At 41.6% G+C, this 24,877-nt stretch overlaps 1 protein-coding gene across 1 annotated transcript in view; it reads right to left on the minus strand.

The window, feature by feature from the left end:
* Nucleotides 1-24,877, minus strand: part of grik4 (glutamate receptor, ionotropic, kainate 4) — a 202,237-nt gene that overhangs the window by 88,343 nt on the left and 89,017 nt on the right. Inside the window, exons 5-6 of the mRNA XM_031796144.1 lie at nt 23,353-23,531; nt 8,316-8,369 (exon numbers count right to left, since the gene is read on the minus strand). Coding sequence (XP_031652004.1) covers nt 8,316-8,369; nt 23,353-23,531 — 233 coding nt within the window. The remainder of the gene's footprint in view (nt 1-8,315; nt 8,370-23,352; nt 23,532-24,877) is intronic.

Here is a 24,877-nt window from a genome sequence, read left to right on the forward strand (position 1 = left end):
TAATCCACAGTTCAGACAAGCTGGTGTTAGAGAATTGCTCTAAGGGTGACATTTTCCCCTCGCAAACACTGTGCTGTGAGCAAACACAGTAACATTCAAATAGACGGGATGAGTAACACTTGAATATGCAGCATTGCGCTGCATATTCAAGTGTTACTCATCCCGTCTATGTTGAACCGGTTTTATTCAATATTTTTATATCATGTTGGTCATATTGCAATGATCAGTGCTACTTCCTGTAACCGCTATGGACAGTATAGTTTTCAAAGACCAGCAAGCTGATATACATGTGAATTGTCTCTGTACACTGTATTTGTACTAACTATGCAAGTGTGTGAGTTAGAGGGGAAGATAAGGAGAGTGTATGTGTGAAAGATCAGGAGAGTGTTTGTGCGAGAGAGAGAGAGAGAGAGAGAGAGAGAGATAAAAATACAAATTTCAACTGGACTATATTGGCATATTTCAACACAAACTTCAACCAATCACTGCAGAGATGACACTGACTGTTCACAAAAATAATACAAATCAGGAAGCATGTCGAAGCCAAGTCCCAAGAAGGCACAGAAGAAACGCGGGGAAACTTTAATGCCAAACACATAATGGGGATTAACTATTAAAGGGGGGCTGAACTGGCCTCATTTTTCGGCTTGGTCATTAAGAAACGCAGCAGCCATGACTAAAGCCAAATGAGAGTTGTCTTGGGGGTGGGGGGGCGGGGAGGGATCTCTCTCTTCTGTGTGTGTGTTCGCACGTGGCAAGCGTCTGTACATTCACTTTGCCAAAACAGTACACAGCTACAGTCACTCACCTTTATAGATAACGTGATATAGTCTAACCAGGTCTTGCCTTGAAGTTGCCTAGGCTAGCTAGCCAAAATCTTTAGCCAATTCGCTTCAGCCGGCTGGTGTGTGGCAAAATTGATTTGACATTGGATAGACTATCTCTGGGGCTAGTTAGAGACCATCATTAAATTACACAATGTAAATGGGACTATATTTTAGTTGTCTCATTAAATTATTTTAATATTTGTAAATTAATTTCTACAATTTATAGTACATTGTGTAATTTACTGATGGTCCCTAACTAGCCCCATAGGAATATCGGATGTCAAACCAAATTGACCATGGGCATTACGATCAGTCGCATGCAGTTGTGCTTCAGTTGTGCTTTTTTACTTGGTTGCTGCCAGCTGTGGGCATGTAGGCAGGATTAAAATAAACCCAACAAAAATTCAAGGTACCCTTCATTCTGTGACATACCATTTTTTCCAATCATCTTGCAAATCTCTGTTTTGGATGAGACTTAATTTATGACTAAAGTGATCCTATTTACACTTAGAAACATTGATTCTATTGATTTTTATTCTAACTCATACCTATTGCATATGGGCCCTTTTCAAGTTGCTCTTTAAAGGAAATCATCAGCAATGCTTCAGAAGTTAAAACCAACCATTGCTCAGTGCACAAAGGTTCCCAGCAAGCCCCAAAAAACGCAGGTGTGTGTGTGAGAGAGAGAGAGAGAGAGAGAGAGAGAGAGAGGTTTGTGTGCCTGCATGTGCACGTGTTGTGTCACGGCACTGTGCCACTGGCTGTTATACAGTATATAGCCTTCTTCCCGGCAGTGGTAGATAAGCAGGCGGCAAGGCCACCCTGCTATCCCTCTCCTCTGTGTGTTTGGGTGTGCATGTGTGCATACATGCATGCGTGTGTGTGACAGCGAGAGACACCGTCAGCTCTTCCTCAAGCATGGATGCATGAAAATAACAGCTTTGACAAGAGAGATCATGGGTATGTGGAGAGGAAATAAAGCATGAAGAACAAAACAAACAGGAGGAAAATGGCCCCCGCTAGGCGACAGGCTTAATATATGATAACCAAGCCATGTGCGCTGAGGCTTCAAAGTGACGCGATCTTCTGCTCGCCTAACCTTCAAATGACATTAGGCATCTTGCTGACGGAAGACGAGGCGCTGTGCATAACCTGACGTGATTTATTCCATCTTGACGAGTAGTTTGAATTGGAGGGCACAAGTCACTTTGATGCACACACTCATGCACACGGATATAGACCCACACACCAAATGGGGGAGGGCAGGGAAGAGGGGAGGGTTTCCCAAGTGAATATGGACGATTCTCTCTACATATAGGTGAGGAAAGGTCTATCAGGTCTGCCATCGTATAGGCTATGAAGAAACGTGCGAGGGGAGCGCTGCCCAAAATGCTGTGGCTCTCCTCCTGGACAGGCGCTCAAAGCCACTTACTTCAAAATCAAACATGTATTTGAATAACTGTTCACTTTGAATGACAGTTCCGAGTTTACATTAAGGCTCAAACTGTTGTCGGCTGACGCTAAGTAGACAACACCACTGCAAAGGCTCGTAAAACCGCAAACCGCACAGATAGGTGCTCATTAACGCAGCCTGTTTGCAACTCCTTTCTCCACTACCTTGCCAGACTAATTCCGACTGCATCATTAACTGAAGTGATTGTTTCTTGATTATTCATTACTTTCCGGACGGCGTGGCCCCTGTCCTTCGGAGGCAGGAAAGGTAAATTAATGTTGCGAGGGAACACATGGTCCGTCTCATAATAAGCTGGCTATCTGGGCTGATGTGTTAATGAAGGAATTCACAGTGAAAGAATTCATCGCTCTCCCCTGGGCAGCATACATCCAAGCGCATTACCCATAATGATTTCTCATTGATGGTCATTCTCCCTCATCCATCTCCCTGGCCCCGGGGACAGTAATAACTCATCGACTGGCCTGTCTTTAAGTGACACACACACTGAGTGTACAAAACATTAGAAACACCAAGGAGTTACTATAAGAGAACGAGAGGGGGATGGTAAAAGTGTGTGTGTGTGTGTGCGCATGCGAGAATCATGTCTACTGGCTGAACGGATTCCACTGGATTAACCTTCTCCATGGCTCCTTTCCTATAACCTTCCCTAAGCCTCTCTCAATACGGGACCCCCATGGAGGAAAATGTGGAGAGCCAATGTAGGAAACTCAAGTTGATGTTATTTGGGTGGACATGAATCCCTCTCCCACAGTTTCATCTGCCCTTTTTCATTTCCACAGTATTAGGTGCTACTCACAGCACTGCCACTCAATGATCTTCGGTTTCAATGACCCTGCCAAAGTCCACAAGTCACATATGTGCGCACACACACACGCACACACGCTCACTCACGCCGACAGACGCGCACACACGAAAATAAGGCTATTGAGTTTTTGCAAACATTTGCAAAATGTTGGGGATTTGAGGCACTTAACTTGTACACAAACACCACCCACACACACCCAAAGATACAGGCAACTATGATGTTGGACAAGACGATGCTGCTCATTTGGGTTTCTATCAATGGGTTGTAAGTTCTGTTCCATTGTCCTCTGAGGAGCCCGTCTGTCTGTAATCCTCTAAAACAACATGGCCGTGGCAGACAGAGACAGTAAGAAGAATCGGAACGGCTGCTGCAATTTCCTCCCGGCGCACTCCTTAATGAATCAGCCAGCATCGCATCTTTGAATGACTGCACTTAGGAAACATACAACCCTAGACCAACAAAGCAAAACAAACATCAGATAAATATTATGCCTTGAATCCCTGAAAAGCGACACCAGAATCCGGTTTTAGAAGTCATTTGCTGAGTGCCCCCCCTTTTTTATGAGCCATATCTTGAGATGATTTGAGGAAACAAATTAGGCACACAAATGGAGTGTCAGGTCATTTGTCACAGTGTGTGTCAAAGGGCTAGCGCTCCGGCTGGTGATGTCAGAGGAAGAGAGGAGTATGCTGGGTAAAGCAGGGAGAGATGTGATACCTGATGGGAATACACAGGCTCATGGGACGGGGACTGATTTCAGTGTTACAAGCCTACTGTGTTACATAGATAAATGTTCTGCATGATCCTTCTTAAGATTATGAATGAGCAGGTGGATGACAATGATCATTGGTCGAATGTGTTGGCTGTGTAACAAAGTGGATGGTTGATTCGTGTTCTGCATGGTTGCTCGTACTATTAAAACCGAGGTGAATGAAAATGACTTCTTAGAAGGAAAATTCCTTATAATCTTTTGAATTGTGCAATATATTGGTTGTTGATTCCCTGCTACCTCACATTGGCATTTGGATTCATAATGTCAACAAAAACACATTCTAACTGACAAATAAATGGAATGTGAAATGTCAGAATAATAGTAGAGAGAATGATTTATTTCAGATTTGATTTAATTAATCAAATTCCCAGTGGGTCAGAAGTTTACAATTAGTACTTGGTAGCATTGCCTTTAAACTGTTTAACTTGGGTCAAACGTTTTGGATAGCCTTCCACAAGCTTCCCACAATAAGTTGGGTGAATTTTGGCCCATTCCTCCTGACAGAGCTGGTGTAACTGAGTCTGGTTAGTAGGCCTCCTTGCTCACACACGCTTTTTCAGTTCTGCCCACAAATGATCTAAAGGATTGAGGTCAGGGCTTTGTGATGGCCAATCCAATACCATGACTTTGTTGTCCTTAAGCCAGTTTGCCACAACTTTGGAAGTATGCTTGGGGTCATTGTCCATTTGGAAGACACATTTGCGATCAAGCTTTAACTTCCTGACTGATGTCTTGAGATGTTGCTTCAATATATCCACATATATCCACATTCCATCCTCGTTATTTCATCTATATTGTGAAGTGCAGCAGTCCCTCCTGCAGCAAAGCACCCCCACAACATGATGCTGCCACCCCTGTCTTTCAGGGTTGGGATGGTGTTCTTCGGCTTGCAAGCCTCCCCCTTTTTCCTCCAAACATAAAAACAGATCATTAAAACAGATCTAACTGATCTATTTTTGTTTCATCAGATCAGAGGACATTTCTCCAAAAAGTATGATCTTTGTCCCCATGTGCAGTTGCAAACCGTAGTCTGGCTTTTTTATGGCAGTTTGGAGCAGTGGCTTCTTCCTTGCTGAGCGTCCTTTCAAGTTATGTCGATATAGGACTCGTTTTGCTGTGGATATTGATACTTTTATGCCTGTTTCCTCCAGCATCGTCACAAGGTCCTTTGCTGTTGTTCTGGGATTGATTTGCACTTTTCGCACCAGAGTAAGTTAATCTCTAGGAGACAGAAGGCGCCTCCTTCCTGAGCAGTATGACGGCCGCGTGGTCCCATGGTGTTTATTCTTGCGTACTATTGTTTGTACAGATGAACGCGGTACCTTCAGGTGTTTGGAAATTGCTCCCAAGGATGAACCAGACTTGTGGAGGTCTACAATTCTTTTTCTGAGGTCTTGGCTGATTTCTTTAGATTTTCCCATGATGTCAAGCAAAGAGGCACTGAGTTTGAAGGTAGGGCTTGAAATACATCCACAGGTACACCTCCAATTGACTCAAACAATGTCAATTAGCCTATCAGAAGCTTCTAAAGCACAGTCAACTTAGTGTATGTGTCACTTTCTGACCTTTATTTCCTTTGTTTTGTATTTATTTAGTATGGTCAGGGCGTGAGTTGGGGTGGGCAGTCTATGTTTGTTTTTCTATGATTTGGGGATTTGTATGTTTCGGCCTAGTATGGTTCTCAATCAGAGGCAGGTCTCATTAGTTGTCTCTGAGAATCATACTTAGGTAGCCTGGGTTACACTGTTTGTTTGTGGGTGATTGTCTATGTTGATTTCTTGTGTCAGCACAGTTCTCATTAGCTTCACGATCATTATATTGTTTATTGTTTTTGTATAGTGTGTTTCAGTGTTCAGTGTTTTCTTTATTAAAATTCAAGATGAACACATCCAGATGAAGAGGAGGACGTCCGTGACAGTATGTAAACTTCTGACCCACTGGAATTGTGATACAGTGAATTATAAGTGAAATAATCTGTCTGTAAACAATTGTTGGAAAAAAATTACTTGTGTCATGCACAAAGTAGATGTCCTAACCGACTTGCCAAAACTATAGCCTTTTAACAAGAAATTTGTGGAGTGGTTGAAAAAAAGAGTTTTAACGACTCCAACCGAAGTGTGTGTAAACTTCCGACTTCAACTGTATATACAGTACCAGTAAAAAGTTTGGACACACCGACTCATTCCACGGTTTTTCTTTATTTTTACTATTTTCTACATTGTAGAATAATAGTGAAGACATCAAAACTATGAAAAGCAGCCAACAAGTGCTCAGCATAGGTGGGAACTCCTTCAAGACAGTTGGAAAAGCATTACAGGTGAAGCTGGTTGAGAGAATGCCAAGAGTGTGCAAAACTCACCAAGGCAAAGGGTGGCTGCTTTGAAGAATCTCAAACATAAAATATATTTTGATTTGTTTAACACTTTTATGGTTACTATATGATTCCATATGTGTTATTTCATAGTTCCGATGTCTTCACTACTATTCTACATTGTAGTAAATTGTCAAAATGAAGAAAAACCCTTGAATGAGTAGGTGTGTCCAAACTTTGGACTGGTACTGTATATCAGATTGCTCAGACACACATTGCTCATTGTGCTATTTTCAGTATAATATTACTTTTGAATTAGGAGTAAATGTTTACTATGTTTCAAAGCATTATGACAATTGTAGTCTGATTGTTACTGAGTCAAAAAAACATCTGAAGTGTGGATTATGGTTCAAGTTCAAATTTGAATGACTGCATTCCAGGATGGTACTTTTTGAATACCTTGGTTAATCTTAATGAATTCCAAACAATTCACATCCAAATGAGACCCACTGTATCTGTCAAGATCTCTGGATTAGCTACCACACATATCAATTTGAATACGTTTCAACTTCCCAGACAGCTCATTGCAGGTGGAAGTGACAGTCAGGGATGTGATGGTGAGAGAGACGGAGACAGAGACAGAGAAAGAGACAGACAGAGATGGAGAGAGACAGACAGAGATGGAGAGAGACAGAAAGAGCTAGAGAGAGATGATATATAGAAAGATATAAAACAGAGGATAAGAGGAGTGACTATCTCTCATCCTCTGGAGAGGCTGATCACAAAATTGTCCTATCACCACATCTAAGCTAGTGACAAATGACAAATGTCTACTCCCCCAGCCGACGCACAAATTGGGCTGCTGCACTATCTGGGACATGGGATTTAATTTCTTACAGTGCCCCACAGCCATTCTGCCTGCCATCACGGGCACCAGCACTGACACCTACGTTACACATCAGGGTTGTGTTCATTAGGAACCAACTGGAAGAAAACGGACTGAAATAGGGAAGGACTAACCTGGACGTGTTCAATTAAATTATTATATATTTTTTTTTACATGTAACCTTTATTTAACTAGGCAAGTCAGTTAAGAACAAGTTCTTATTTACAAGGACAGCCTACACCGGCCAAACCCAAACGATGCTGGGCCAATTGTGCGCCGCCCTGTGGGACTCCCAATCACGGCCGGTTGTGATACACTACAGAACCAGGGTGTCTGTAGTGACGCCTCTATCATTGAGATGCAGTGCCTTAGACCACAGTGCCACTCGGGAGCACCATTTTCCAATAAGACACGCTCATTTTAATTTTCCGTTGCAAAATGTTTGAACATTTTCTGTTTTGGGCCAGCCACCATATATTTTAAAAGCACATTTTAAGGTACTTAAGCACTGTGGTAATGTCAAAACATAGTGCTCAAGAGAGTGGGGAATGCTTTTTCATGCAGCATGGTAGGCATTGCTAAGGGGGGCATCTCCCCCTCACCCATTCACCCCACCGCCAACATGAAAGGAATGGGTAATTACTCACGCTACCTGTCAAAGATAGACCCTCCAATACACTCCTCTATGTGGGAGCAGAATAAAGTGATCTGACTCCCTTCACTGATTACTTGGAAGTATAGCGAACAGTATTCTTTCTATGTTGAAAATAGGCATAATCAAAAGCTGCCATTTGTTGAGAAGGATCAGCCGAGCAGTGCTTGTGTGTGTAATTTCGAGGGAATATTGCTACGTTGGGGATGATGCGTGGACAGGTGATGATTAACTGAATGTTGAAAGAGCATTACATAAATAACGAGTGGTCTCTTCTTCCTGTGGGGATGGTGCTGTATGATGCTTTGTTGAGTGATCGCTTTCTCTCTTTAGGAAATTGAGGGTGTGGATCATCATTCTCCACAATGATATCCCCCCTCTCTTGCCCCCCAGCACCCAGTGGCACATAAATACATGGGTATCCGAGCAACTGGGTGAGAGGAAGAGGAAAACATGGGCTCCAGGATCCCATTAATGAGTCATCAATCAGGCCGATATGAATCATCTCTACAGGACCATTAGTGCAAAGTGTTACCAACATCATCAATTTCCATTAGTGAGTAGCAGCGGCAGGCCCCATCTCCTTACCAGCGAGGTGAAGATGTAGGTATAGTAGACGGACAGCATGCCCAGCTCCGATGCCTGGAAGAAAGACAGAGAGAGACGGGGGGGGGGGGGGGGGAGAAAGGGATAAGGAGAAAAATATATATATATTGAGAAGCTGATATACACCTAGTGTACAAAACATTAGGAACAGAGGAACTCTGGAGCTCTGTCAGAGCGACCATTGGATTCTTGGTCACCCCCCTGACCAAGGCCCTTCTCCCCCGATTGCTCAGTTTGGCTGGGCGGCCAGCTCTAGGAAGAGACTAGGTGGTTCCAAACGTTTTCCATTTAAGAATAATGGAGGCCACTGTGTTCTTGGGGACCTTCAATGCTACAGATATTTGTTGATACCCTCCCCCAGATCTGTGCCTCGACACAATCCTGTCTCGGAGCTCTATGGACAATTCCTTTGACCTCATGGCTTGGTTTTTGCTCTGACATGCACTGGGAAAGACTAACGGAGCAAAGTACAGAGAGATCGTTGATGAAAACCTGCTCCAGAGCGCTCAGGACCTCAGACTGGGGTGAAGGTTCACCTTCCAACAGGAAAACAACCCTAAGCACACAGCCAAGACAACAAAAGAGTGGCTTCAGGACAAGTCTCTGAATGTCCTTGAAACTCGAGGCCGTAATCGCTGCCAATGGAGCGTCAACAAAGTACTGAGTAAAGGGTCTGAATACTGAATAATGTAAATGTGATGTTTCAGTTTTTTATATTTAATAAATGTGCAAACTTTTATAAAAACCTGTTTTGCTTTTTCAATATCGGGTATTGTATGTAGATTGATAAGTGGAAAAACGATTGAATCCATTTTAGAATAAGGCTGTAACATAACAAAATGGGGGAAAGCCAAGGGGTCTGAAGACTTTCTGAATGCACTGTATCATGTCCAATCAATTGAATCAAGGTGTAGAAACATCTCAAGGATGATCAATGGAAACAGGATGCACATGAGCTCAATTTCGAGTCTCATAGCGAAGGATCTGAATTGTTATGTAAATAAGGTAATTTCTGTTTTTTATTTTAATTCATTTGCAAAAATGACTAAAAGCCTGTTTTCACTTTGTCCTTATGGGGTATTGTGTGTAGATTGATGAGGGAAAAAAATATTTAATCCATTTTAGAATAAGGCTGTAACGTAACAAAATGTGGAAAAAGGGAAGGGGTCTGAATACTATCCGGAAACATTGTATGGAGAGAGAAAGTAGGGGTTGGGGAGAGAGAGAAAAGTGAGAAAGGTCAGACATTCTCTGCAGTCTCCTGCTCGATTACACAGCGGAAGATCAAATCCACCCACATCTTGATAAGACATGACATATTCTTATCTAATGACGGGCTCTCTTTGGAGCAATTAGTAATACGATATTTTAGTATGCTGCTCAATACTTTAGGATTTGATTTAATAAGCCTCAGCAGCAAGCACTGGTTGTGAAGGTGAACTTTCTACAGTTTCTTTTGGTATACTGTTCCACCCTATTTGTTTAATGTTTCAACCAATGTGAACTGTGACTTACATCTGAGATATCCAGTACCAGTCAAAAGTTTGGACACACCTACACATTCAAGGGTTTTTCTTTATTTTCTACATTGTAGAATAACAGTGAAGACATCCAAACTGAAATAACACATATGGAATAATGTAGCAAAAAAAAAAGTGTTAAACAAATCTAAATATATTTTAGATTGTAGATTCCTCAAAGTAGCCACCTTGATGACAGCTTTGCACACTCTTGTCATTCTCTCAACCAGCTTCACCTGGAATTTCCAACCATCTTGACGGAGTTCCCACATATGCTGAGCACTTGTTGGCTGCTTTTCTTTCACTCTGCGGTCCAACTCATCCCAAACCATCTCAATTGGGTCGAGGTCGGGTGATTGTAGAGGCCAGGTCATCTGATGCAGCACTCCATCGCTCTCCTCCTTGGTCAAATAGCCCTGACACAGCCTGGAGGTGTGTTGGGTCATTGTCCTGTTGAAAAACAAATTTTAAAAAATCTCAAATTTGGACTCATCAGACCAAAGGACAGATTTCCACCGGTCTAATGTCCATTGCTTGTGTTTCTTGGCCCAAGGAAGTCTCTTCTTCTTATTGGTGTCCTTTAGTAGTGGTGTCTTGCAGCAATTCGACCATGAAGGCCCGATTCACGTCTCCTCTGAACAGTTGATGTTGAGATGTGTCTGTTACTGTGTGAAGCATTTATTTGGGATGCAATCTGAGGTGCAGTTAACTCTAATGAACGTATCCCTCTGCAGCAGAGGTAACTCTGGGTCTTCCTTTCCTGTGGCGGTCCTCATGAGAGCCAGTTTCATCATAGCGCTTGATGGTTTTTGCATCTGCACTTGAAGAAACTTTCAAAATTCTTGACATTTTCCGCACTGTCCATGTCTTAAAGTAATGATTGACTGTCGTTTCTCTTTGCTTATTTGAGCTGTTCTTGCCATAATATGGACTTAGTCTTTTAACAAATAGGGCTATCTTCTGTATACCACCGCTACCTTCGCTACCTTGTCACAACACAGCTGATTGAAAGAAGTGCCACAAATTAACTTTTGACAAGGCACACGTGTTAATTGAAATGTATTCCAGGTGTCTTCCTCATAAAGCTAGTTGAGAGAATGCCAAGAGTGTGCAAAGCTGTCATCAAGGCTAGAGTGTCTACTTTGAAGAATCTCAAATATAAAATATATTTTGAGTAGTGTAACACTTACTACATGATTCCATATGGGTTATTTCATAGTTTTGATGTCTTCACTCTTATTTTAAAATGGAGAAAATAGTAAAAATAGTAAAAAGAAAGAAAAACCCTTGAATGAGTAGGTGTGTCCAAACTTTTGACTGGTACTGTATTTCATAGATTACAGTCTATCAATGGAAAACTGTTCAACAAGGCTTGTTGACGCCTGGATCTTATTCAATTGAAGTTACAGTAGGTCTTTGCTCAACCATCCACACACATTTCCCCTGAGAGATTCTCAGCCAGTTCACCTGTGATACAAGTCAGTATTCGACGTCCATCCATGTCTGAGAATGGTGGATGGGTGTCTTGCATCTCTTATTCCAAAGTTTGTATGTTCGAATCCAGCAATAGAAAGTTGTTTTTGATATTTTCTGTTTTAAGCCTATCCCAAACCTTAACCCTTACCATAGTCATTCAGAGTCAATGCCTAACCTTAAGAATGAGTTAATTCCTAAACTTAACCCGAACACATCGAAAATTGACGTTTGTAACAACTTCAAAATTGTATGTTTGAGTAACATGGAAGAACACCTAATTCTGATGTGAGACCAGGCAAGCTTGTTGGATTCTCTACTTGTACCTCAGGGGTACAAATAGCCGCAGGCTCCAGTTCCCAAGAGCTGCAGGTTCTTCTGGCATGAAAATGTATTTATCCAAAGAGGCCTTTACAGCAAAAACTAATATAATTCAAAGAGGTAGATTCCCTGAATTGGGGAAAGCCACGCATATACAAATAAATGATATGCTTAGTCATTCCTTTCCCACTTTAATAAAGCCAGCAGTTCTACAAACAAGGTCTGTTTATAATCAGTTAATCAGGAAAGATAATGCGCAAAGACCAGCTTGTGAAGATAGCAAGAACAAGGTGAGAGGGGCGTAATTTTCCCAGAATGAGATAAAGCCTTGGTCTCTAAGGAAACAGAGGCTAGATAGAGATGTTTTCAATAACAGTGACAGTCACAGCATTGTAAAATAATGATCTCCGAATAGTATGGTCTGTTCTCTGATTTAAAAAAACATCCTTCTTTCTGACAAGAAAACAATGATATTCTATCTACAGGTCATGGGGTTATTATAGGTCAAGTAGTCAAGCGACTGGATTACGTTTTTTTGTGTCTTGATAAGATACAGTGTCCTGAAAAAGTATTTGCATCTGAAGGTGGCACAACCAGTTATTGAGTGTAAGGGGGCAATTACTTTTTCATTGGGTGTTGAATAACTTTGTTAATTAAATAAATGAAATAAGTATGTAGTTGTTGTGTTATTTGTTATTTCGTGTTCCCTTTATGGAATATCAGTTTTTGGCTGAAGAGCTGATAACATTTAGTATCAACAATATGCAAAAGTCGAGAAAATTATTTTTCACGGCACTGTGATCACTTCCATGACACTGAGTCATTACCTTTTGATTCTATGGTTCTTACTATTTGAATAGCTGCTAATAAGAGGAAACCGATCACATGATACGTTACGTGCTAGTTTGTTAACATTTGTTAAACCGTTTTATAGTATCAGATTGTCAGGTCTGTCAAGTAGAGAATCCAACAAGCTTGCATGGTCTCACATCAGAATTAGGTGTTCTTCCATGTTACTCAATGTAAGTCAAATGACATAATTTAGTGGAGAAAGACAGGTGGACACTGCACTGTAAAATACACTTTGTTCCTCATCTTGAAGTGTTGAGAATGAAGATAGCCAATAGGAAAACAGATGGCAGGGTTTACCAGCTTTTGAATCACAGGTAAAATGTCTTTAAACTTGTAGTACAGGTCAGTGACTTCACCAAGTTTACAAATATAAATGAATGAAAATAACGTGTGTTTCCTTTGGCTGGCACAGAGCCAAACTTCCTCAGCTTTCTGTTGTCCTTATAGCACCTTTAACTGTTTCTCAGGGTTAAAAAAAAAAGTTGCACACCCATGCCGAGCACAATATCTGAGCAAATCTGACCGCAGCTTTGTATAGTAGGACAACATGGGGGGCTGACATATCGAGATTACACTCAGTGATGCCTCATCTCAAGATTACGTTTGGTGATGCTGAAGCTGAAGCCTCTGACCACAAACTCCCTGCTGCAGAACACACAGCAAATACACCGGTGTATTTAACGATTGGAGTGTTAAATGTAACACTTTCACAGAGTATATACAGTGGGGCAAAAAAGTATTTAGTCAGCCACCAATTGTGCACTTAAAAAGATGAGAGAGGCCTGTAATTTTCATTATAGGTACACTTCAACTATGACAGTCAAAATTAGAAAACAAAATCCAGAAAATGACATTGTAGGATTTTTAATTAATTTATTTGCAAATGATGGTGGAAAATAAGTATTTGGTCAATAACAAAAGTTTATCTCAATACTTTGTTATATACCCTTTGTTGGCAATGACAGAGGTTAAACGTTTTCTGTAAGTCTTCACAAGGTTTTCACACACTGTTGCTGGTATTTTGGCCTATTTCTCCATGCAAATCTCCTCTAGAGCAGTGATGTTTTGGGGCTGTTGCTGGGCAACACGGACTTTCAACTCCCTCCAAAGATTTTCTATGGGGTTGAGATCTGGAGACTGGCTAGGCCACTCCAGGACCTTGAAATGCTTCTTACGAAGCCACTCATTCGTTGCCCGGGCAGTGTGTTTGGGATCATTGTCACGCTGAAAGACCCAGCCACGTTTCATCTTCAATGCCCTTGCTGATGGAAGGAGGTTTTCACTCAAATCTCACGATACATGGCCCCATTCATTCTTTCCTTTACACGGATCAGTCGTCCTGGTCCCTTTGCAGAAAAACAGCTCCAAAGCATGATGTTTCCACCCCCATGCTTCACAGTAGGTATGGTGTTCTTTGGATGCAACTCAGCATTCTTTGTCCTCCAAACACGACGAGTTGAGTTTTTACCAAAAAGTTATATTTTGGTTTCATCTGACCATATGACATTCTCCCAATCTTCTTCTGGATCATCCAAATGCTCTCTAGCAAACTTCAGACGGGCCTGGACATGTACTGGCTTAAGCAGGGGGACACGTCTGGCACTGCAGGATTTGAGTCCCTGGCGGCGTAGTGTGTTACTGATGGTAGGCTTTGTTACTTTGGTCCCAGCTCTCTGCAGGTCATTCACTAGGTCCCCCCGTGTGGTTCTGGGATTTTTCCTCACTGTTCTTGTGATCATTTTGACCCCACGGGGTGAGATCTTGCGTGTTCCCCAGATCGAGGGAGATTATCAGTGGTCTTGTATGTCTTCCATTTCCTAATAATTGCTCCCACAGTTGATTTCTTCAAACCAAGCAGCTTACCTATTGCAGATTCAGTCTTCCCAGCCTGGTACAGGTCTACAATTTTGTTTCTGGTGTCCTTTGACAGCTCTTTGGTCTTGGCATTAGTGGAGTTTGGAATGTGACTGTTTGAGGTTGTGGACAGGTGTCTTTTATACTGATAACAAGTTCAAACAGGTGACTTTCTGGATTTATTTTCTCATTTTGTCTGTCATAGTTGAAGTGTACCTATGACGAAAATTACAAGCCTCTCTCATCTTTTTAAGTGAGAGAACTTGCACAATTGGTGGCTGACTAAATACTTTTTGGCCCCACTGTATGAGTCCCACTGATCCAGTGTTAAATTAACACTTTTGAGAGTATTGAAAGAAATCCCACTGTCTTCAGTGTAAGAAGTAGACCTCTGGCTGACCAGCATCCTAACGAAAGACGTAAACATCCATAAACAAAGAGGATAGAATGTCCTGCGTGAAGAGAGGGTAATTTGGGTCCATTCATTAGCGCAGACTCTTTTATACAAAGTCCTTACAGTTTACCATGTAATTAAATCTTCAGTGTAGCATAAAATGTTGGCAAACATAATTAATTTTCTCAGCCAACATCCTCTCCTCATGAGCGGGCTGCGTGCCATAAACCACAGAAAAGGAGGAGGAGAAGACAGAGGAATGATAATAGCTGTATGGAGCGACCGTAGGACAGAGGCGGAAATATAGAAAGAAATCCCAGCTCCTGTGTGTTGTTACCCTCTGCCCCTGAGTTGCCATGGCGACAGGATGCCTGGCAACGGCCATCAGTATCTCTGATTGAGGGAAAGATTAAGACTGAAGAGGAAAAGGGCAGAGAAATAAAACAGTAAGAACTGACTGGATGAATACAGAAATGTGAAAAATAAAAACGAATCAGGGAGGGAGGGAGTGTGTGAGGGAGAGAGTAATGCTTGAGAGGGATAGGCATTTTCTGGGAGGAAAAAATATGCAGAGAAATATTGGGGCAGGGATTTTAGCTATGCCTGATGACTCATCCTGGATTTAATTTAGCTGCTCTATCGATCACGCCATACATCAGTCTGAACCTGTTCTCCTAGAAGTCGATTGAGCTGATATCAAAACGATGTGATTCGTGTAGGTCGGTCTGGCCCAACCCATCGGTTTCTGGGACTAATCAAAATGGTTTGAATGTGTTTGCATTTTAGAAGTAGCTTGGGAGGGAGCAAATCCAGACTTATCATGGTGAAAAAACGTTAGTGGGCGTGGCATTTGTCCAGAGTGATGCGGATGGGAAGACAGGCACATTTTTGCTTGTCTTCTTAGAGGATATTGTGAGGGATTGGCTTTCCCAGTGCCAGTCCTGCTATGGCACTGGCATGCACTAGGGTTGAATGGCAGAAATCTGGTCACAGAGATTTACCACCCAAAACCACTCCCTTTTCCCGGGATAAATAACTGCGAGAAACCGGTAAATTATAAGACACATTTCAGTTGAATGTATTCAGTTGTACAACTGACTGGGTACCCCTATTCCCTTTCCCTTTATAATAAATGATTTATATCAACAGCATGACGTGAAATGGAACTGTTAAATTATATGTGAAACATCTAGGAGCTACAACGGCTCAGCCGAGAAGTAGGAGGACACAAGCTCACAGAACGGGGCCGACGAGTGATGAAGCTTGTTAAAATTGTTTGTCCTCGGTCGCAACACTCACAACTGAGTTGCAAACTGCCTCTGGAAGAAATGTCAGCACAATAACTGTTCGTTGGGAGCTTCATGAAATGGGTTTCCATGGCCGAGCAGCCGCACACAAGCCTAAACTTGTGCAAAACTCGCATCCATTGGACTCTCTGGAGTGATGAATCACACTTCACCATCTGGCAGTCCGACGGACTAATCTGGGTTTAGTGGATGACAGGAGAACACTACATGACCCAATGCATAGTTCAAACTGTAAAGTTTGGTGGAGGAGGAATAATGGTCTGGGACTGTTTTATCATTGCTTCGGGCTAGGCCCATTAGTTCCAGTGAAGGGAAATTGTAACGCTACAGCATACATTACATTCTTCACAATTCTGTGCTTCCAACTTTGTGGCAACAGTTTGGGGAAGGCCCATTCCTGTTTCAGCATGACAATGCCACCACAAAGCGAGGTCCACACAGAAATGATTTGTCGAGATTGGTGTGGAAGATCTTGATTGGCCTGCACAGAGCCCTGAACTCAACCCCATCGAACGTCTTTGGGATGAATTGGAACACCGACTGCAAGCCAGTCCTAATCGCCCAACATCAGTGCCCGACCTCACTAATGCTCTTGTAGCTGAATGGAAGCAAGTCCCCGCAGCAATGTTCCAACATCTAGTGGAAAGCCTTCCCAGAAGAGTGGAGGCTGTTATAGCAGTAAAGGAGGGACCAACTCCATATTAATGCCCATGAATTTGGAATGAGATGTTCGACAAGCAGGTCTCCACATACTTTTGGTCCTGTAGTGTTTTTATTTTATAGATTTATTTTATTTTTATTTCATATTTATTTAACCAGGTTAGGCCAGTTGAGAACAAGTTGTCACTTACAACTGCGACCTGGCCAAGATAAAGCAAAGCAGTGCGACATAAATAACAATACAGAGTTACACATGGAATAAACAAACGTACAGTCAATAACATAATAGAAAAAAAAGTCTATATACAGTGTGTACAAATGGCGTACAGAGGTAAGGCAATAATTAAGGCCATAGTGGCAAAGTAATTACAATTTAGCAAACGAACACTGGAGTGATAGATGTGCAGATGATGATGTCCAGGTAGAAATACTGGTGTGCAAAAGAGCAAAAAAGTAAATAAAAACAATATGGGGATGAGGTAGGTAGATTGGATGGGCTATTTACAGATGGGCTGTGCATAGCCGCATCAATCAGTTAGCTGCTCGGATAGCTGATGTTTAAAGTTAGTGAGGGAGATATAAGTCTCCAACTTCAGCTATTTTTGCAATTTGTTCCAGTCAATGGCAGCAGAGAATTGGAAGGAAAGGCGGCCAAATGAGGTGTTGGCTTTGGGGATGACCAGTGAGATATACCTGCTGGAGCCCGTGCTACGGGTGGGTGTTGTTATCGTGACCAGTGAGCTGAGATAAGGCGGAGCTTTACCTAGCAAAGACTTATAGATGACCTGGCGACGAATATGTAGCGAGGGCCAGCCGACGAGAGCATACAGGTCGCAGTGGTGGGTGGTATATGGGGCTTTGGGGACAAAACGGATGGCACTGTGATAGACTGCATCCAGTTTGCTGAGTAGAGTGTTGGAGGCTATTTTGTAAATGACATCGCCGAAGTCGAGGATCGGTAGAATAGTCAGTTTTACGAGGATATGTTTGGCGGCGTGAGTGAAGGAGGCTTTGTTGCGAAATAGGAAGCCGATGTGTATACAGATGTGTACATTGTATACAGATGTCCTAGCCTACCTCTTTCGGGAAATACATTCAATGCAGTATTAGCCATATATTTAGTTAATTAATGATGGGTTGTGAATAATAAGCTTCTAACTAGCCTCTGTATCTTGCGCAATTTGCACGCACCTGTGCTCCCCTGGCCTCTCTAGAATAGAATAGCTTGCTGGCATTTTTGGCATTTCTTATACCAGTAGACAATTCGAAGAGGCATGCAAGCTCTTGTTTTCTGAGTGCAGCCAACAGAACTAATGGGTAGTTTGATAGAAGAGCGAACGCACGATGGCGGTGGTCTATAGCAGTTATTTATTCAGACCCATAACCATTCAATCTTTGTGAAGAGAAGTGAAAGCAGTCTGCATCTAGTCCTATATTATTCAAGCATGTCATTAGAATGATGAAGATGGGCCTCCCGAGTGGCACAGTGGTCTAAGGCACTGCATCGCAGTGCTAGCTGTGCCACTAGAAATCCTGGTTTGAGTCCAGGCTCTGTTGCAGCCATCCATGACCGGGAGACCCATGGGGCAGCACACAATTGGCCCAGCGTCCTCCGGGTTAGAGGAGGGTTTGGCCGGCAGGGATGTCCTTGTCCCATCGCACTCTAGTGACTCCTGTGGTGGGCCGGGCTCATGCACGCTGACACAGTCATCAAGTGTACCGTGTTTCCTCCGACACATTGATGTGGCTGGCTTCCGGGTTAAGCGTGCATTGTGTCAAGAAGCAGTGTGGCTTGGATGGGTTATGTTTCGGAGGACGCACGGCTCTCGACCTTCGCCTCTCCCGACTTTATACAGGAGTTGCAGCGATGAGACAAGACTGTAACTACCAACTACCAAAAAAAGGTTTATTTTTAAGAATGACGAAGATAAGGACAACAGAACTTATTTAATTTAACTGTTGAGGAATGAATGAGGCAACAATAGAGAAAGAAAGAGGAGGTAGGCTAATAACATAAGGTAAAATATTATGAAAGGCATACAATGCATTCGGAAAGTATTCAGAGCCCTTGACTTTTTCCACATTTTGTTTTTCTCATCAATCTACACACAATTCCCCATAATGACAAATCAAAAACAGGTTTGTGTATAAAAAAAAACTGAAATATCAAATGTGTAAGTATACCCTTTAGTCAGTACTTTACTTTTCAATTACCGCCTAGAGTCTTCTTGGGTATGACGCTACAAGCGTGGCACACCTGTATTTGGGGAGTTTCTCCCATTCTTCTCCACAGATCCTCTCAAGCGCTGTCAGATTGGATGGGGAGTGTCGCTTGCGCAGCTATTTTCAAGTCTTTTCTCAGATGTTCAATCAGGTTCAAGTCCGAGGACTGGCTGGGCCAATCAAGGAAATTCAGAGACTTGTCCCAAAGCCACTACCTGTGTTGTCTTGGCTGTGTGCTTCCTGTCTGAGGTCCTGAGTGCTTAGGCTGTAATGTAACAAAATGTGGAAAAAGTCAAGGGGTCTGAAATCTTTCCATATATAGACAGTTGTGTGCCTTTCCAAATCATGTCCAATCAATTGAAATCACCACAGGTGTATTCCAATGAAGTTGTAGAAAGATCTCAAGGATGATCAATGGAAACAGGATGCACCTGAACTCAAGTTCGAGTCTCATAGCAAAGGGTCTGAAGACTTATGTAAATAAGGTATTTCTGTTTTTTATTTGTAATAAATTAGCAATATTTTCTAAAAGCCTGTATTTGCAATGTCATTATGGGGTATTGTGTTTAGATTGGGACCAAAAATATTTAATCCATTGTAGAATAAGGCTGTAACATAACAATATAATATAATAGGCCCTATTGTATTTGAAAATGAAAATCGAATTTGCCAGCCTATGCTTGTAGACGTAGGCTGGCGTATGCTGCACCAACATTTCCTGCACCAGAATTGCATGTTCCCTCAGCTTTATCATGTTTTGAAAGAGGTGCGTAATACCAGTTCATATAGTAAAGTATAATACAATACGGTACAGTAATACAGTTCACACTCAAAATGATTAGCCTACTGGAGATTGTGTCATTTATTTACTCAAGAAAGCATATAGAGTTGAAGTCGGAAGTTTATATACACCTTAGCCAAATACATTGAAACTCAGTTTTTCACAATTCCTGACAAGAAATCCTAATAAATATTCCCTGTCTTAGGTCAGTTAGGATCACCACTTTATTTTAAGAATGTGAAATGTCAGAGAATGATTTATTTCAGCTATTATTTATTTCATCACATTCCCCGTTGGTCAGAAGTTTACATACACTCAATTAGAATTAGGTAGCATTGCCTTTAAATTGTTTAACTTGGGTCAAATGTTTCGGGTAGCCTTCCACAAGCTTCCCACAATGATGGGTGAATTTTGGCCCTTTACTCCTTACAGGGCTGGTGTAACTGAGTCAGGTTTGTAGGCCTCCTTGCTCACACACTCTTTTTCAGTTCTGCCCACAAATTTTCTATGGGATTGAGGTCAGGGCATTGTGATGGCCAATCCAATACCATGACTTTGTTGTCCTTAAGCCAGTTTGCCACAACTTTGGAAGTATGCTTGGGGTCATTGTCCATTTGGAAGACCCATTTGCGACCAAGCTTTAACTTCCTGACTGATGTCTTGAGATGTTGCTTCAATATATCCCCATAGTTTTCCTGCCTCATGATTTCATTTATTTTGTGAAGTGCACTCGTCCCTCCTGCAGCAAAGCACCCCCACAACATGATGCTGTCACCCCCGTGCTTCATGGATGGGATGGTGTTCTTCGGCTTGCAAGCCTCCCCCTTTTTCCTCCAAACATAACAATGGTCATTATGGCCAAACAGTTCTATTTTGTTTCATCAGACCAGAGGACATTTCTCCAAAAAGTACGATCTTTGTCCCCATGTGCAGTTGCAAACCATAGTCTGGCTTTTTTTATGGCGGTTTTGGAGCAATCGATATAGGACTCGTTTTACTGTGGATATAGACACTTTTGTACCTGTTTCCTCTAGCATCTTCACAAGGTCCTTTGCTGTTGTTCTGGGATTGATTTGCACTTTTCACACCAAAGTGTATCTAGGAGACAGAACGCATCTCCTTCCTGAGCGGTATGATGGCTGCGTGGTCTCATGGTGTTTATTCTTGCGTACTATTGTTTGTACAGATGAATGTGGTACCTTCAGGCATTTGGAAATTGCTCCCAAGGATGAACCAGACTTGGCTGATTTCTTTAGATTTTCCCATGATGTCAAGCAAAGAGGCACTGAGTTTGAGGGTAGGCCTTGAAATACATCCAACGATACACCACCAATTGATGTCAATTAGCCCATCAGAACCTTCTAAAGCCATGACATCATTTTGTGGAATTTTCCAAGCTGTTTAAAGGCAGTCAACTTAGTGTATGTAAACTTGTGACCCACTGGAATTGTGATACAGTGAATTATAAGTGAAATAATCTGTCTGTAAACAATTGTTGGAAAAATTACTTGTGTCATGCACAAAGTAGATGTCCTAACCGACGTGCCAAAACTATAGTTTGTTAACAAGAAATTTGTGGAGTGGTTGAAAAAAAGAGTTTTAATGACTACAACCTAACTGTATGTAAACTTCTGACTTCAACTGTAGCTAGCGACATCTATGGGCTTTTATGTTTTTCTATCGTGCTTAAAGATGTAGTATCCTTTATGTCATATATGTATTGGATAACGACACCATCATTTTGGCTTTTTTAGGCTTGGGCACAGAAAATGTCTTTAATGTATGGCCCATCAGGCTTAACAAAATTCGAATCAAATCCAGACATAGGCTATTTCCTGTATATGCTTTATATGTTTTTGAACGACACTTCCGGTTTTGGGGCGAAATACCGAGTTACCCGGGAGAAAAGTAGTTTTTTTCTCTGGATGGAACATTTGTAAAAACCCAGGGAAAATATTCAACCCTATCATGCACCCTTAGCCAATGCTATCTCTCTCTGTCTCGCTGTCTCTTTTGTCCGTCTCTCTCTCTCTCTCTCCATTTTGCTTTAGTCATTGTCTCCTTCACCGCAGTCATGCATCCAATCTCTATGTTATAATTACGACACAGCCATATGCTGCAAGCTGCCCTTCACCTGTGTTTCTGTCACCTTTAGATCTAATCATAGCTCTTTAGAAGGGATAGCAGGAGTCTTGTCCTATCACGCAAAGTTCATTTCGGTGTCGGGAAGAACTCTGCCAAGCTACAGAGTGTTCTATTTTGTTGCTTTAATTGCTAACTTCTCTGTTCACTTCAGGTATGGTTCTATAAGTGGAAACAGACATCATTGAAAGGTCATATTGACAGTTTACTGTGACGAATAGTCATATCTGATATGAACGTCCAATTAGATGTTATTATATTACGTGGCTTAGTGGTAGAGAGCATGCTTTGCATGTATGAGGCCCCGGGTTCAATCATTGACATTGAGCTGCCAATCTCAGCTGGCAATTTTACAGGGCAACAGGTAGTCTAATGCTTAGAGCATTGGTCCAGTAACTGAAAGGTTGCAACTTCTAATCCCTGATCTGACATTATGAAAAATCTATCGACGTGCCCTTGAGCAAGGCATTTAAATCTGATTGCTCCAGGGTTGCTGTTGATAATGGCAGACCCTGGCTGTGTCTCGGGGAGATTGTGGATACGCAAAAAAAACACATAAATAATAGAACAAATATAAGCACCCACCAAATGACTATTTTCTTTATAAGCACACAATTTATAACTTCATGAGTGATAGATGCCTTCAATGGAAAGAATAAATAGCTCAAAAAGAGTTCATCATTCCATGATTGAATTATATGTTATTTTATCAACAAAGAAAGCCGTTGCTACCAACAGATGTCTGTAAATTGTCAAAAAGGGAAAATAAAAATCGTAATAAACCGAGGTCACGTCTATTCTCTTTTATACTCGAGAAATATTAATGAGAGTTTCTGATGTTTCGGATTGTATTTGTTATAAATATGAACAATTTACACATATTAAGAATGCGCGGCTGACCCTTTCCGTAGTCGTTCTAGTCTTACAAAAACGAATCAGATGAATGTACATCTCCGTTGTTAATGAACGAGCGCAGAACAGAACATGATTTACATCTCACGTCTGTCACTTGAAGTAAAATGCACTGTCTGACTAGACCTTTTTCTTAGAAAGCTAATTGCATTGGTTTTCATTTCTCATTTCTAGCATTGGTTTTCATTTCTCATCTCTACTGTACTCTAGCGGTTTAAGTGCTAAGCCCAAGGGCACTCAACAACCTCCTCTAGTTGCATTTGCACACCACTCAAGTCTCCAAATATGGCGTTACAGATATGCCATGGTTTATTCATGGTAGTAAGTCTATGTACAGGAGAACAGATCAGTCGGTCTCTCAGTATTGGATGTTTCAAGTTAACATTCATTCAGTCCAACACTCATTCACTAGCAAGTGATTCAGCTTGTAGCTTGTTCAATTATTTTCAATATCAACCTTGATGCTGAACTTTATCTTGGCATTGACATATAGATCGTGAGAAAAAAAATTTGCATCATCCGCTACTGCTGAGATGTCTAAGAACACCGGGAAAGAGCTCACTGTGACAGACAGACTCACCCTTTCCAAAATTATGTGGGACATTGTTGCGTTAGCATCCACAATGATTGTGGCAGTCTTATCATCGCGGATCTCCTTGAGAAGGGGTGTGGGATCCTGGCTGTCATCCAGCATGCGAACCGATAGTGTCTCCTTGGAGATGAGGAACTGGCGTAACAGTCTCTCCAGATTTAATAAGCCTGCGGGGACAGGGACGAAGACAGTGATATTATTATGAGCAGGTAGACAGTTAATCTCTTAAAGGTAATGAATTTCTGGGTATTAAAGTCACATTTCTGAGCACTAGCCCTCAATTGAATGAGTTAAAAATACAAAGACATTATTTTGTGTGAGAAACACCATAATCATACAAATAAAAATAACAATGAATATTTTCAACCTGTCTCTGACGAGACATGACAATGTGCTTTTTTCCCTCGATAAACAAAAATAAAATTTTTATGCCTTGTTTGTCAATAACACGGTCATTAAAATCCTTAACACCTAAAATAATTTATATGATGACCTGTAATAATTGTCTAATTGTAAAGAAATTAATTGCTAGGTGCTATTCTTAAACACCACCTCCTTCATTTAGTTCCCAGGACCGCATTAGAGATTGGATATTGGTTCATTATAAGTGAAAATTTTATTTTTGATATAATCCCTTCGCTGATGGTTTTTCCGCTTTTAGTTATGTTATACAGTTGAAGTCGTAAGTTTACATACACCTTAGCCAAATACATTTAAACTCCGCTTTTTCACAATTCCTGACATTTAATCCTAGTAAAAATTCCCTGTCTTAGTTAGGATCACCATTTAATTTTAAGAATGTGAACTGTGTGCAGAATAATAGATTTGATTTCTTTCATCACATTCCCAGTGGGTCAGAAGTTTACATACACTCAATTAGTATTTGGTAGCAATGCCTTTCAATTGTTTAACTTGGGTCAAATGTTTCAGGTAGCCTTCCACAAGCTTCTCACAATAAGTTGGTTGAATTTTGGCACATTCCTCCTGACAGAGCTGGTGTAACTGCGTCAGGTTAGTAGGCCTCCTTGCTCGCACACGCTTTTTCAGTTCTGCCCACAAATGTTCTATAGGATGAGGTCAGGGCTTTGTGATGGCCACTCCAATACCTTGACTTTGTTGTCCTCAAGACATTTTGCCACAACTTTGGATATATGCTTGGTTTCATTGTCCATTTGGAAGACCCATTTGTGACCAAACTTTAACTTCTTGACTGATGTCTTGAGATGTTGCTTCAATATATCCACATCATTTTCCATCCTCATGATGACATCTATTTTGTGAAGTGCACCAGTCCCTCCTGCAGCAAAGCACCCCCACAACATGATGCTGCCACCCCCGTGCTTCATGGATGGGATGGTGTTGTTCGGCTTTGGTCTCCTCCAAATATAACAATGGCCAAACAGGTCTATTTTGTTTCATCAGACCAGAGGACATTTCCCCAAAAAGTATGATCTTTGTCCCCATGTGCAGTTGCAAACCGTAGTCTGGCTTTTTTATGGCGGTTTTGGAGCAG

This window comes from Oncorhynchus kisutch, linkage group LG18 (genome assembly GCF_002021735.2).
Source record: "Oncorhynchus kisutch isolate 150728-3 linkage group LG18, Okis_V2, whole genome shotgun sequence".
NCBI classification, from domain to species: Eukaryota; Metazoa; Chordata; class Actinopteri; order Salmoniformes; family Salmonidae; genus Oncorhynchus; species Oncorhynchus kisutch.